Below are 13,479 nucleotides of genomic sequence, written 5' to 3' on the forward strand. Positions count from 1 at the left end.
CAGCCCGGAACAAGCGCGCCCGCCCGCGGAGCAGTGGGATCTCCGCACCACCATCGGAAGCTCCGACCCCGACATGGAGGCTTGGCATAACTTGACGAGGTTGCCGCTGGTGCAGTCGGCCAGGTAAGAAGGTGTGCTGGTCGTGTTTGTATTTCCAGATGCCTTGAAGCCCTTCGTTGAGCGCGAACAAAGACGATGGTCTGAAATCTGCGACTTGGCACAACAACACTCCACAATAACGCTGAGATGATAGAAGAAAAAAAACAGTTTGCGTCGAACAGCATCAGCTGGAGTCACCATAAGCCTGCCGGGGGATGCCCGTCCTTCCGTTGTCTCGTGGCCAAATTAAATGACGAGCCTGTTACTCTGACCATAGCAGCTATATGCGCAGGAAATGGAACAATGCATGTTTTGCTGTGTTATATGAAAAATAACAACCCTTGGCTTTGCAAGCCTATAGAACAACGTATATCCTCAAGCGGGGCAGCGGACTAGATTTCATCTGAATCGATTCCCATCTCCTCGAGTCGGAACCGGAGTACAGTGCACTTTGAGTCCTACTGTTTGAGGTCAAAACCGAAATGAGCCCAGTGCTGTGTGAGCCGTCCGAGTCGGAATCAGCTCCACTGAATCGGAATCAAACACACATTTAACTGACTGAGTTAAGAGGGCGGCGATCCTCAGATGACGGGCCGGTAGAACCAATAGTTGCATTTCGTCAACTCATTTGACGTTTAGCGGGGAGCTAGAGACCAACCATTGTTACAGTAGCGTCAAGCTGTTGTTAAAACTTAAACATGACATCCCTCATTAGATACACCAATGTCTTAGACTGAGAAAGTTGCATGAACGTGATCATATAACTAAGTTGAGTTAAGGTTGCTTCAGTATAATATTACATGTCTAGCCGTTATGTTGAGATTTTGACCGAGGCCGCTTGCAAATGCGAGGGCAAAGTTGCGGAGCAAGGTCATGTGAAAATTAAAAGAGATACGCAGATTTGGCGTAGCGATGTTTAAGTGCCGGACGCATTTCGAAATAGCTCAATGCATCTCCCCAATGGACAATGCAATGAAGTTGGTGTGTGGTCCTCCCCTTGATACCTCTTTTTTTATCATCAAATTCCATGTTTATAAAGAGGTAAGATTCCAATCATCATGACATGTCCAAAAAAAAAACGTTCCGATACCAATGAGTGCAGCTGAATTTCGGCCACTCTCTTCGCTGATCTCCTTTCATGAGGCGCTTTTTGAACGGTCATCGCGCGCGTATTCATCCTACCTGTGCATGTTCGACCTATCGTCTAATATCAAGCCTGCTCTGCCGGGTCCAAGGAATTTTACAAGCCTGCAGGTTTGATAATCATATTCAAACATATTGAAGCTTGGAACCAGTCCCTGCCCAAAGCTTGGCGGGGTCAAACGTGTTTCGGTCCGCTGGCCGTCGGAACCAGCGGCGGCTTTTCCGGCCGGCGGACGCGAACGCGGCCGGTGCGTGGCCGGTGCCGTGGATAGTGCGGGTAGCGAGAAGAAATGACGGAAACTACACAGCTTTAACTGAGGAAGGGTGGGGAGGGGGGGGGGGGAGGTCGGGTGTACCACCGCGGACGACGCGGAATTTCCCTGGAAGCAATATTCACCCCTGGAGGTAAGACCAAAGTTTCGGTCATGTTCAAAGGCGTTGTAAAAAAAAAATGAAAGCGAAAAATAAAAAGAGAAATATGGTAGGGAACAAAGTGAGTAATTCTGGGAGCCAAGGCCTGTCGAATACAGGTCTCGTGAAAGAAATCCAAGAGATTGTATCCCCTGAGAACCACAAGCTGAGACAGACTCTTCACCCAAAGAACAAGGGGAAACTATATAGAAAAATATGGAACGATTTCAAGCTGCTTTCGGAAAATGAGACCAACCAATTGACGACGGTGGCGACAAGAATCCACGAGTTTAAAGAGTAGTGAGGGATCGAGACGAAGCTATCAAAGACCTCGAGGGGAAGATGGTTGGGCCCCCGCGTTGGGTTCTGTAGTGAACAAGAAGACATCCTGGACGAGCTGCATTGGCGCACATTGGGGCAGATCGTCTTCAAAACCGCAGAAAATTCAACGCGGTGGTCGAATGGACCGATCTTATTTTCTAAGCTCCTGTAAGTGATAATGCAATGATAATGCAACCTATCGTGACGCACAAGTTACAAGAGGTCCGGGATCAACTAAGATCAACTAAGATCAAGATCAACTAATATAAGATCAACTAAGCAAAGCAAATCAGAGATGATTGCCCCCGCCCTGGTGTTTGCCCATTAATTGAGCTAAACACGGTAAGTGCTTCTTCACGAAAGAAAGCCAACAGCATCCAAGTTTGCGGTTTAAACCAACTTTTGACTGTCCAGGTCAATGAGATGCCTGGAGTTTTAAGCAAAATTGTAAACTTGATATTGGAACAATCACAGTCCGTGCAGCGCCACATTCAAACTAAGCATTACAGGGACTCACCGATTTGCTCTATATTTGTATACCTTGTGTTGTATATTCGCATATCTTGCATTGCGTTTGACTCATATCTTTTTAGTCGGCTCAGGACCGGCCGCTCATGACTGACTTAGCCGCTCTAGTTTTTTTTTTAATCAGTTTAGTTCAGACTCATTGCTTACATTGAATCATTTGGCTAAAATCATTTGACTCACGCGGGTAGTAAAATCAAAAGATCCGATGCATTTCTGGATCGCTGCCTAATTTCTCATAACCCATATGGCTCATATGGGTTATGTGTGTGTGTGTGTATGCACATGCATATATACATACACACACACACACATATATATATATATATATATATATATATATATATATATCCCATTGGTGTGTGTATATGTGTAAATCATAGCACGGAAAATAGGCTCAGATAGCCTAGTACCAAGTTTGTAGCTTGAACCTAGCAACTGCAGTGCAGCAAACAATGCATTTCCTGTAATCCGCTACCAACCAGCTCTGTCAAGTCTCAGCTCTAGGCTTCTGGGCTAGCACAATTTGCCTGGCACCTACGACCCAAACCCATCGGGTTTTATAGCATGCAATGTAGGCTTATTTATTTCATGTAGTCCAGCAATGGCACGCTTACCGCAGTTTAAGTAGTGAATGAGCGGTCTAGTATGGATTAGCTCATTGTTTTGGCAACAGACATTGACAGATTTGACCAGCCCATCGAGTTATAGGTAGCAGATAATATTTCGCTGATTCTAACATAAGATATGGGGATATAAGATGTCTGTATCATGCGATAGCCTCTGGTTACTGGGTGAGATTTGGCAAACTTTAGATCAGCACAAAGCATGTTGTGCTTGTTGCTTAGAAATTGCAACAGCAAACTTTGTGCTGATTTTTAAAAAGAGTTTCGCGCCCAATACTGCATGCTGCTCATTTCAACACCCTGAAACACTCATTACAACACTCATTCACTGCTCTGATAATATGCCAGGACGCGCTATGTTTCCTCATGTAACCATTTCAGTTTAAGCCATGTGAGTGACTGACATCAGATTGGTCGAAACAATCAGGTAACGACTCATACCATGAAAATTTCAAAACCGTAGTTCAGCTTATCACTAAAAGTGACATTTTCCCTGACGAGCCGCCTCAGCTTGCGCCCACCCCAAAACGAGGACTCTTGAGTCAATTCACGATTCGGTTCGAGCCAAGCACAATTCTGGTCTCTACCAGTCCTAGATCCACACTAGTCCAGTACACGTAGACACGTTATTTAAATAGGCACCTTAGTGGCATTGAGCCGACAAGAACATTTCGCCAACAGAAAATACTCATCAGAGTGGCTGCAAACATCGTTTGCGCGTATATATAAGACTAAGCAGCCTAGTTAAGTAGCCTTCAATGATTAGGGAAATCGTTGTTGAAGCTTGTGGAAGGTATGTACCTGTCGTGCAAACAAGAATGCTTAAAGAAAGTACTTGGAGACTTCTGCGCAACATCTGCAATCTCGACAGCAATAAGTTGCATGCGAAATCAGCACGCCTAGGAATGTTTAATGTTTTTTGGAAGTCGGTACTTAGAATACAAAAAAGGCTAACTTGACATAAAGAATCTCTTTAGGCGCCAACGGTGGTCTCTGACCAAACGCTACGACCTTCAACCTACCAAAAAATTTAGAGTTAAACGTGCGTGAGGTTGCGATACGCCCCTCTGATTCATTTACAGACTTTTAGCTTTTTCTGACAGTGCAAGCGATTTCGTTCGCGATTCGCAACCCCTGTGGAAGATTCCGACTCTGCATCCCGTCATCACTATCTAACTTTGAGTTACATAAAACTATACAACTTTGAGAGTCACTATATAACTTTGAACATTCTGTTTCCGGCTCAACAAGATGCTGTCCAAATGGGCAATCGATACTTGGTGACATTTTGGGTAGCTGGTTAGAGTCGCCGACACTCAAACCTTTATAAATAATTATTTTGGTTGTCGTAATAGCCGAGATAGAACGTTAATTTAAAAGGGACGGCTCCATGCATGACTATGATCCACTTGGTGCAAAGATAAGCCTGCGAGCTATGAGTATATTCTGCCACTCACATTTATGCCTAACTCCATTCACCAACGGTTTCCTCGACAACATTCCCTACTCAAATGCAGAACAAAAGTTCAAGAGAATCGATACCACTGTTACTCAACAGATCATTGGGTTGTTCCAAACTAGATTGCGACAGCACCTGGGTTCGAGAACGAGTCTGCTCACAGGACATCTTTTTTGCCAGAAGTTTTCCCATTAGCGCTATGACACTTGACACAGTCTTTACCCCAACGCGGTCCCAATGGGGGATGATTACCACCAAGCGGTATTCCCATTATGACAACGTTTCAGCCCATAGTGTTACGGGTGGAACAGAGCACAAAAATGCCAACATTTTGGATGTTCGATATTTGTTGTTGCCGAAAAACTGCTTATAGAAACTGCACTCGTATAATGTTCCCACTAACCAGAAAACAGGACAGGACAGCTTGCGTAGTGGCCCCAAGTCCTTAAATATGTCGTTTCCCCGCAGGTCCAACCAGAAGATGATGGGCTGGAACACCCCCGAAGAGTACCTGGCCTACGTGGATCCCCACTGGCTGACGTTCCCGGCACCGGACCCCATGGCGCACTACATCCTGGGCGTGGTCTACATCATCTTCCACATCGTCTCCGTCCTCGGCAATGGCAGCGTCCTGTGGATCTTCCTTACGACAAAGACTCTGCGAACGCCCTCCAACATGTTCATTGTCAACCTGGCTTTCATGGACTTTTTCATGATGCTGAAGGCGCCCATCATGATTTACAACAGCTTCCAGCAGGGGCCGGCGCTCGGTTGGGTGGGCTGCGCGGTGTTTGCCACCGTCGGCTCCATCTCAGGTGCCGGTTCGTCGTGCGCCAACGCCCTCATCGCCTTCGACCGCTACAAGAAGATCTCTGATCCGATGGGCTCCCACTTCAAGATGACAGCGGGCAAGGCGTCGCTCCTAATCCTGGGCATGTGGATCTACATCACACCCTGGTTCCTGCTGCCGCTGCTGGAAATGCTCGGTCGCTACCAGCCTGAAGGCTTTCTCACGACTTGCGGCGGCGACTACCTCACTGAATCGTGGACCACCAAGGCGTACGTCATCGGCATCTTCACCACCGTGTACGCGGTGCCGGTGTTGTCCATCATCATCTTCTATTACCGCATCTTCGCGCACGTGGCCGAGCACGAGCAAAACATGAAGGCGCAAGCGGCCAAGATGAACGTGAAGAACCTACGCGCCGGCGACAACAGCGTGCGGCAGGAGCTGCGCGTGGCCAAGGTGGGCGTCATGCTTACCTCGCTCTACCTCTTCGCCTGGACGCCGTACGCCGTCGTCGCCTTCATGGGCGCGTTCGGCGCCAAGGCGCGCCTGACACCGCTCATGTCCATGATACCAGCCTGCACGTGCAAGACGGCCGCCTGCCTCGACCCGTTCGCCTACGCCATCAGTCATCCGGCGTACCGGCAGGAGCTGGAGAAGAGGTGGCCGTGCCTGGGCGTGCGCGAGAAGCAAGAGACACCCAGCACACAGGAGGGCGCCGTCTCCGAGGCAGCTGCCTAGGCGCGCACGGTCGACGGGAAGAGCGGGGGGGGGGGGGGGGGGGGGCACCATGGAACGCCAGGCGTTGGGAGGTCGAAGGATGGTGGATTGACCAAGCTCTACAATTGTGGGCTGGTGATAGAGCTATGCTATGCTCCGAATGCTGTTGTGGTTTTAGAGGCAGTTAGGTGGCGACAGCTAGTGATGCCACGGGCATTGAAGAAATATGGCCCGTTTCACTGATAGAAGATGACTTTGCTTAGTTCCACGGCTGGCCGATACCGATACACCATCAACACGCTTGGCTTCTCGGTATGGAATTCGTTGTCATATTGCCTGTTTGAAATTATACCAACCTGTATCACACAGTGACAGCAAACAGTAAGTAGTGCATTTGCAGTGCATAAACAGTAATGCATTTTTGCACCAAAACCAAAGACGGATCCAGTAAGTAGTCAACCGGGCCATCCTTAAGATGGCTCAAGCTGGCCAAAGCCAGACGTGTTCGATATTTAAAGAAAAGGTGGGCAGCTTTGACGAGAACAAAGTTGTTTCCAAAAATTTCCTGAAGTCAAAGGCAGCGAAATCCGATGGGGTGTCGAAAATCAGGACACGTTTTTGGATTTGCCCCCAAGCCGGGGTTTGCCTCTAGGGCGGCGTTCTTGATCCGCCGGTGTATATATCTAACGCTGCTCTGTTATGTGTATGCACGCATGAGTAGATAGAAGCTGCAGACGAATATGCCATAATATACATACACCAAATATATACTAAACGCTACTAAATAAATGTACATACATCAAAGTATACTTCATGTAACCTATATCTATCTGTCCGTCTCTCTCTCTCTCTCTTTTCTTTCTTTTCTTTATTTCCCTCTCTCTCTCTCTCTCTCTCTCTCTCTCTCTCTCTCTCTCTCTCTCTCTCTCTCTTCTCTTTCTCTCCTTTCCTCCTTTTTGGGGGGGATAGGGCATCCCAGATAGTTTTGTGATAATGGCAGGCTGGTAAAAGTGGTACGCTGGTGTTACCCATGCAACATAATCGAAACGTCTCGAAACCCTCCGATACCCATTCCTCGGACAGTTTGGACAGGATAGGGTACTGCTACACACGTAATCGGATATGTGATTCAACATATTTTGTGGCACACATTCACACGTCTCCTGTTCGTTCAGGCGCCCGATCATATGGTGAGAATGCTGAGGAGTGCTCACGTGGCAAATATGCAGGAATATGCGTCTTCAACGGTGAAGTATTGAAATTTTGCTGTTTTCCACGGAAAGTTGTTTGGCTGCTTTTACGTGTGCCAAACAGAACGGCGCCTTTTTCCAAACACAAATGAGTAAAACAAGACGAATTGCCCAATCAACTAACCAAAACAGGGGTGCAGCAACACGCCAGAATTTTTGAATCAGGGATTCGAATCTTATTTTGTTTTGTTTTCATGATAGATGGCTCCCTTGCGTGATGCATACTCACAGAACTCCGGGTCATCATCTTTGTAGAGATTGTTTTTGCATTTCAAGATATTAAGGCAAACATCAGGCGTAATGGGATAGCCTCACTTCTAACTGTCGGCTTGTTTGAACAGTAAGGACTGCTCTAAACAACAAAATTTCACTACCGAGGAAATATTTTGCCCAACACGTCAATGCTTCGTGACGTCATAGAACTCCCTCGCGAAGCCAGAATCATTGCCAGACTGGCAGTGCCAGGACTGACACTGTAGCGAACGGGCTTTACTTGCATTCACACATTTTTGATATGGCGCCATTCTTAAGGGATTATGCCATATTTTTGTACTTTTCTGTTATCGTTAGATCAAACGCGTCCCATTTGATCGGCAATACCAGATGTCTCGGAATCTTTTCGAAAGGGTTACAATTTCGATTTGAAATAGACGCTCGTGCGGGAAGAATCTCACCGGATTCCCTGCTTACCACTACAACGGTAGTTCATGACATTTGCCCTGCCTTTTCCAACGTGTGTGTTCTATGATTTTGCAACAAGCTAATTTGTGAAAATGCTTGTGTAATATACGCTACGAAGGCTGGAAACATTTTTTCATGTAAAACAATGTGTGCAAACATGAAGCCACTCTCCCGCGAATATAACGAAACGTTAGGTTATGGTGTTGATTTCTCACTCTGGCGTGTAGCACAGCTTTTTTTTCGAAGCCCACTTTGGCTTTGGGAAGCAGGGTATCACGTGGCCTTCAGTGACGCAATCGTTTAAACTTTAACCGATGCATTTCTTAAAATGGCCCCCGCCGCCCGCTGAGTCAATCACAAACGTGCATTTGTAGTGATGTTATTCCTCACTAGCATGGGTGTCGCTTTAAAGCCGACAGGCTCACAATGTGCGGGTTAAAGCGGCTCAAAAGTGGTACCTCCAGCCCGTAAGATCTGCAAACAGCCCGGAGCAGATTATACCGTTGTCATGACGATGGCGGACGCGACAACTGCAGTTGTCGCAGGCTCAGAATACACTCTGGGCATGCCAAGAAACGAAAAAATTTAGTACAGTTCCGAAGCGTTAACAGTATGGTAGTGTGGACAGTGTACAGTAGTTTGGAATCTAAAAGGTTGCAAATTTATCGGTTATGATATATTGATGTTGCTGCAGTGACTCTACCCAGTTTAATTACTGCGCGTAAAGGTCCTGCAGTTTCACCAGAGCGTATTTTGAAATGTGCCTCAATGGTGGGACACTCCCGTTAAGCCATTCAATTTTCAGCCCTGTCTCCGCCATAACTCGCACCAGTACCAAAATTCCTTCATTACGTGGCACAAAACGTGATTTGTGTTCGAAACTCGCACTGGACCCACTGCACTGGTTGAGGGTTAGTTGAAGTCAGGTGATGTCGGAAATGGTGCTGACGTACAGCAGACACAAACAACTCGATGGTCACGTTTTTCTTGACCTCCAGCACCACATGGCCAATGTGACGGCGGTATTTGCGTGGCGTTTCTATGACATCGTGAATGCCTGGGTGGCCTTAAGATAGCCTGCACAAGTTCGCGGGGTGACGTTCAAAAACCAGACAAGTATCAAAAAGGAAAATACTGTAAACTGTAGAAAATGGTGTACAAGATGACTATCTCAGTCAAAAGGTCATGGAAATGTGGACCACTCCCTTCAAGAAAATTCAGACTGCGTCCATGAATTGCAAACAAAGCGCAGTGCATGCGTATATACCAGTAATTCAGAACTGCAGTCTTAAAAGCGATTTTATGGGAACATTAAAAACGACCGTTGTTTGCATTCTGCTGCAGCTCGCCTCTTCAACCCGCTTCTAGAGCCTTGAAAGATGAAGGTAATGGACATTCTCTGGGTGTTTGTCTACGGGCACGATTCCCGACTTCCGTCTACACATATGTTCATGCAATATCTAGAGTTCCTGCAACCTAGAACACGCTAACGTTCAGCCCGTTCAACGACTGCTAGAAGTTGCGTTGTGTGAAGTTGTGTGTCTCGCAACCCTGCAAATCGTAGCGACAGCGGTCCTACCAGGTTTGAGTGAGAAACTGTCGGGATGCGGACCGAATAAAACGGATGCCGTAATAAGCCAAGTGTGTTTCACTCACTGTCGACAGCCTTATGGCAGCACTATCGAATGCACACGGTCGCGCTCTTTGAGCGCGCACTCCTTTCTCTATTTTCCATTATATTCTTTATATGTTATATATTACATTTTTCTCCGGCCGCCGTCTTCTGCCTATCACGCCGCGGGAATGCCAGCCGCAATTAGCCACGCGCCGCTACGGGTGATGTAAGCAAAAAAAGTTGTTGGCCGATGATCTATCTGCATTTCCGGCCGAAAGTTCTCCGACAACGACATCGCACTAGCGTGGCCCACCCGCCGCGCATTACCAAAATTATTATAGCATTAACTTTTGCATTAACGCATTAACTTTGCAATCACCGATGCGGCCGGCACGCCAGCATTGAGTGAGACGCCGTCGGCGGTCGACCGAATAAAATGCATTCTCTAGCTTGATACGTGGGTTATGCTGGCAGCTGACAGCCCTACAGCAGCGTTATCGAATGCCCGCTGACGGACCAGGTCTCGCCGGCCTCAAAACCTGACTGGAACTTACCATGCGTGAGCTTCAGTGCTGGTTCAGTGTCATATCTCCCCCCAAATAAACGAAACGAAAATTACCTTTACTCTCTGTAGGTCAAAAGAAAATGTAAAAAGTCAGCTGACTTACATGTTGACGCGAATGGTTCCGCTGTGCATATCTCAAGTAGTATCAAAATTACCAACGTCGTAGGCGACTGGTGAATTGGGTGCGCATGCCTCGAGCGTCGTGAAACCGTCATTATTTCACTTCAGGACCTCAAAATCAGATGTCAAGTCAAAATCCAGGCGTACGTGCTCCCTCATATCAGGTATTGGCTGTGCGTGTGGGTTGGAGCGGCCAGGAGTCAACCACACAAAATAATCAATAAAAACAATCACCTTTGCTCACGAGTCATTGCCGGCTCCAAAAGATCATTATATAACTCCGGTTATAAATTCCTTTGGATGGCGATAACTGAGGCCATGGTGGCCCGCCGCAATGTGATCTAAATGTTTGGGACGCTAAAGGAGGAAGGCGCGCCTCGCGGGGTCTGCGAACTTTTTGTCCCGCACACTGCTGGTTCGACCAGTCAAGTGCGCGCCTCGGACAGAGGAAGTCTGCACCTGCGCGGACACCGATTGATTACCACACAGAGGACGTTTTTGTATCGAGCCGTAGCTGCCTGGAGCCGTCTTCTATCCTACGCCTGTGATGCCACAATACTGAGCGCGCTTAAGACTCCACACGCCATGTGATTTTGACTGCTGACCACTGATCTTATCTGCCCCATAGTGCATAGATAGATCTGTTTTAACTCTTTGACCATTGCTCGTATCACTTTATTGTATAATTTTAGTGTGTGCCCTTTTATACGGCGCTTGTATGTCATTTGACATATAACCTGAAACCGCAAAAAACCACCATGTGGATGGTTTCCAATCTACTGATGCTGATACTGATACATAGATACTTCGTGCTTGAGTCCGGCCGCAGCTAGCCATGCGACTTAAACGGCTGATTTAAAACCAGGTCATGTCAAGGTGATGAACGATTTACACTGCCGGCTGATAGTACCCCCACAATGACTTTGTATGCGCATGGTTGCGCTCGCCGTGCACGAATGAGTTTTTTTTTTCGCCAGGCGCCGTATCTTAACGCGCGCCCGGATGGCCGGCTGGATACCCTTCGCTCGGGTGGGGGGTTCAGTCTGGCCCCCCTGAGATCTCGGCAAGCAAGAAAGCTAGAGACACAAAATTTACAGGGTGTGTTGATCTGTGCGTGAACTCACTTAGGTCAAATTTTCAGGTTCCTAGGTTATGACCTTCGGGCCAAGCAAGGTCAAACAAGGTCAAATTCCAGGTTGGTCTCCAAAGTGCCCCCAGCACTTAGATAACCGCTTCTATGCAAATGATCATATGCTCATTCAAGATCAGTGAACTTGTTTGACCTTTTTAAGGTCGTGGTGATGAAAATCATGCAAGATTGCTATGAGTTTTGCATTTGAATAAGTGACGAAGTTCACGCTAGGCAGGATGTTCCTGAAAACAAAATGTTGACCTGGGTCATTTAAGGTCAATGACCTATTCTGACCTCTAAGAAGTATATCGAAAATATATAATGCGGTTCCTGCCATCAATCAATTGGAAATGAGTGCCAGAAACTATCCCGTACAGCAAGCCTTAGAGTAACAAAACAAGATAAAAAGGTTGGTTTTGACCTTGGTCTGCCCTTTATATCTGACCTTAGGTCAATACGTTTTGCCCATTCAACGGTTGTGTTGCCTAAGAAAGCATCTCAGGGATGCATGGCTTCGTCCAACACTACGTTGTTGGATCAGATTGAAGGCTTCCGTAGAAATTGCCTTCGCTGAAACCATGGCCTGACTTTGACCTGCCATAGGTCAGCGACCTTACATGGCACACCTAAATCTTTTATGCCACATGATCCGCTATTCAATTATCTACAGCTATGCAAAATTTGGCGTGGTTACGCCGCGCCGTTCGGAAAACCATTCTGAAAAAACGTTCCGGGGAAGGTGAATTTGACCCCCCAGAACGCGTGTTAACATATCCCTTTTGCGGCAGTGCTGCCATCATGAAGTGAGACGCCGTCGGCCTGTCAACCGAACAAAATGAATGCCTGAGTCGGATGAGACTGTTGGGTGCCGCTAAGCCCTTCTCATAGTGCTGCCAAATGCCCACTGTCACAATCTTCGCGCGCAATCGCAGTATTTTTTTCCGGTCCTTTTTATTCCGGCCTACCACACTTTGGGCAGGCCGCTCGCGGGTAGCAATGCGTCCTCAAGGGGTGATTTGAGTAAAAAATGTCACACCGGCTGATGGGTATTTTACTTCGCAGACCGATGTGCTCCCACAGCGATATCAGGTGCACATTGTCGTGCCCACTGTGCAAGGCTTAAAGTGTTCCGAATTGGGCGGTGTATCATTTGCAAATTGCCACTCCGGGTTTGTCCACGAGGATTGAAGCGACTGTCCCACATTTTTGGGGGTTTTGAAAAGGCATCAATTTTCAAAATTTATTTCCCTACAGCTCAAAATTATGCCTTTTCAAAATAACTATTTTAAAGGACTTTTTAAGATACGCTTGCAGTCTCGCTCCTGAGCTAAGCACACAAGAACTTCTGCGGACTATTTCCGCTGCCTATTTTAAAAATGCTCAGAGACGTATGGTAACAAGGAGACGTCAGATGACTGCTGCACCTACAATTACCAATCTGTGTTCAAGGTAAACAACATCGTTCACTAATTCACGTCTGAAGTGCGCTAGCACGAGTCGCCACGTCAACGGACAGCAATGGCTTTCAGCCAGCACAGCTTACAACACAGCACAGTACAGCTTTCAACCAGCTTAACGTAAAATGCACGTCTCGATCACAAACCGCGTTTTGTGATGCATAACACAGGTAGCTAGGTAGCTCTAGAGCGTCATACCCAGGAATGCAAATGCAAGTAGAACAAAATATAGTCCCGGACAAATATAAGAGAACACTTCACTCCCTGATGCGGGAAGCCTTCTGAACGGGCTGTTGCTCACTGCCCGAACATAAAGAGGAAGGTGACTATATTCAGTGAAAAACATATTTTTGCGTATTTTGAGGGCCGGTTTAGGCATTTCTACCTAGTTAGCCCCCAATGTGTCGCTCAAAATCCTGCCGCTGTCCCTGGCACGACCATCGTTTCCCGTTCCCGACCGTCCACCACCAATTTCACGGCCATTTACAGAAAAAGACAACTTTAGTGGCGTGTTCCTAGCATCGTATTCTGGTGCGCCGATCATGTATCATGCGCTATCTCTGTCGAC

The 13,479-nt window shown here is 47.1% G+C and overlaps 1 protein-coding gene across 1 annotated transcript; it reads left to right on the forward strand.

The window, feature by feature from the left end:
• The first annotated feature begins 26 nt into the window (after positions 1-26).
• LOC119096833 (opsin, ultraviolet-sensitive) lies at positions 27-6,119 on the forward strand. Its single transcript, XM_037219794.1, has 2 exons — positions 27-123; positions 5,053-6,119. The coding sequence occupies exons 1-2, from the start codon at positions 74-76 to the stop codon at positions 6,110-6,112; spliced, it is 1,110 nt and encodes a 369-aa protein (XP_037075689.1). The 5' UTR covers positions 27-73; the 3' UTR covers positions 6,113-6,119.
• The last annotated feature ends 7,360 nt before the right edge of the window (positions 6,120-13,479 follow it).

Source organism: Pollicipes pollicipes, unplaced genomic scaffold, assembly GCF_011947565.3.
Source record: "Pollicipes pollicipes isolate AB1234 unplaced genomic scaffold, Ppol_2.1 Scaffold_4295;HRSCAF=5057_pilon_pilon_pilon, whole genome shotgun sequence".
In the NCBI taxonomy this organism is placed as follows: Eukaryota; Metazoa; Arthropoda; class Thecostraca; order Pollicipedomorpha; family Pollicipedidae; genus Pollicipes; species Pollicipes pollicipes.

Coding starts and splice junctions, on each gene's coding strand:
- LOC119096833 (XM_037219794.1), top strand. CDS start 74: ATGGAGGCTTGGCATAACTTGACGAGGTTGCCGCTGGTGCAGTCGGCC. Junction 124..5,052: donor CCGCTGGTGCAGTCGGCCAG/GTAAGAAGGTGT, acceptor GTTTCCCCGCAG/GTCCAACCAGAAGATGATGG.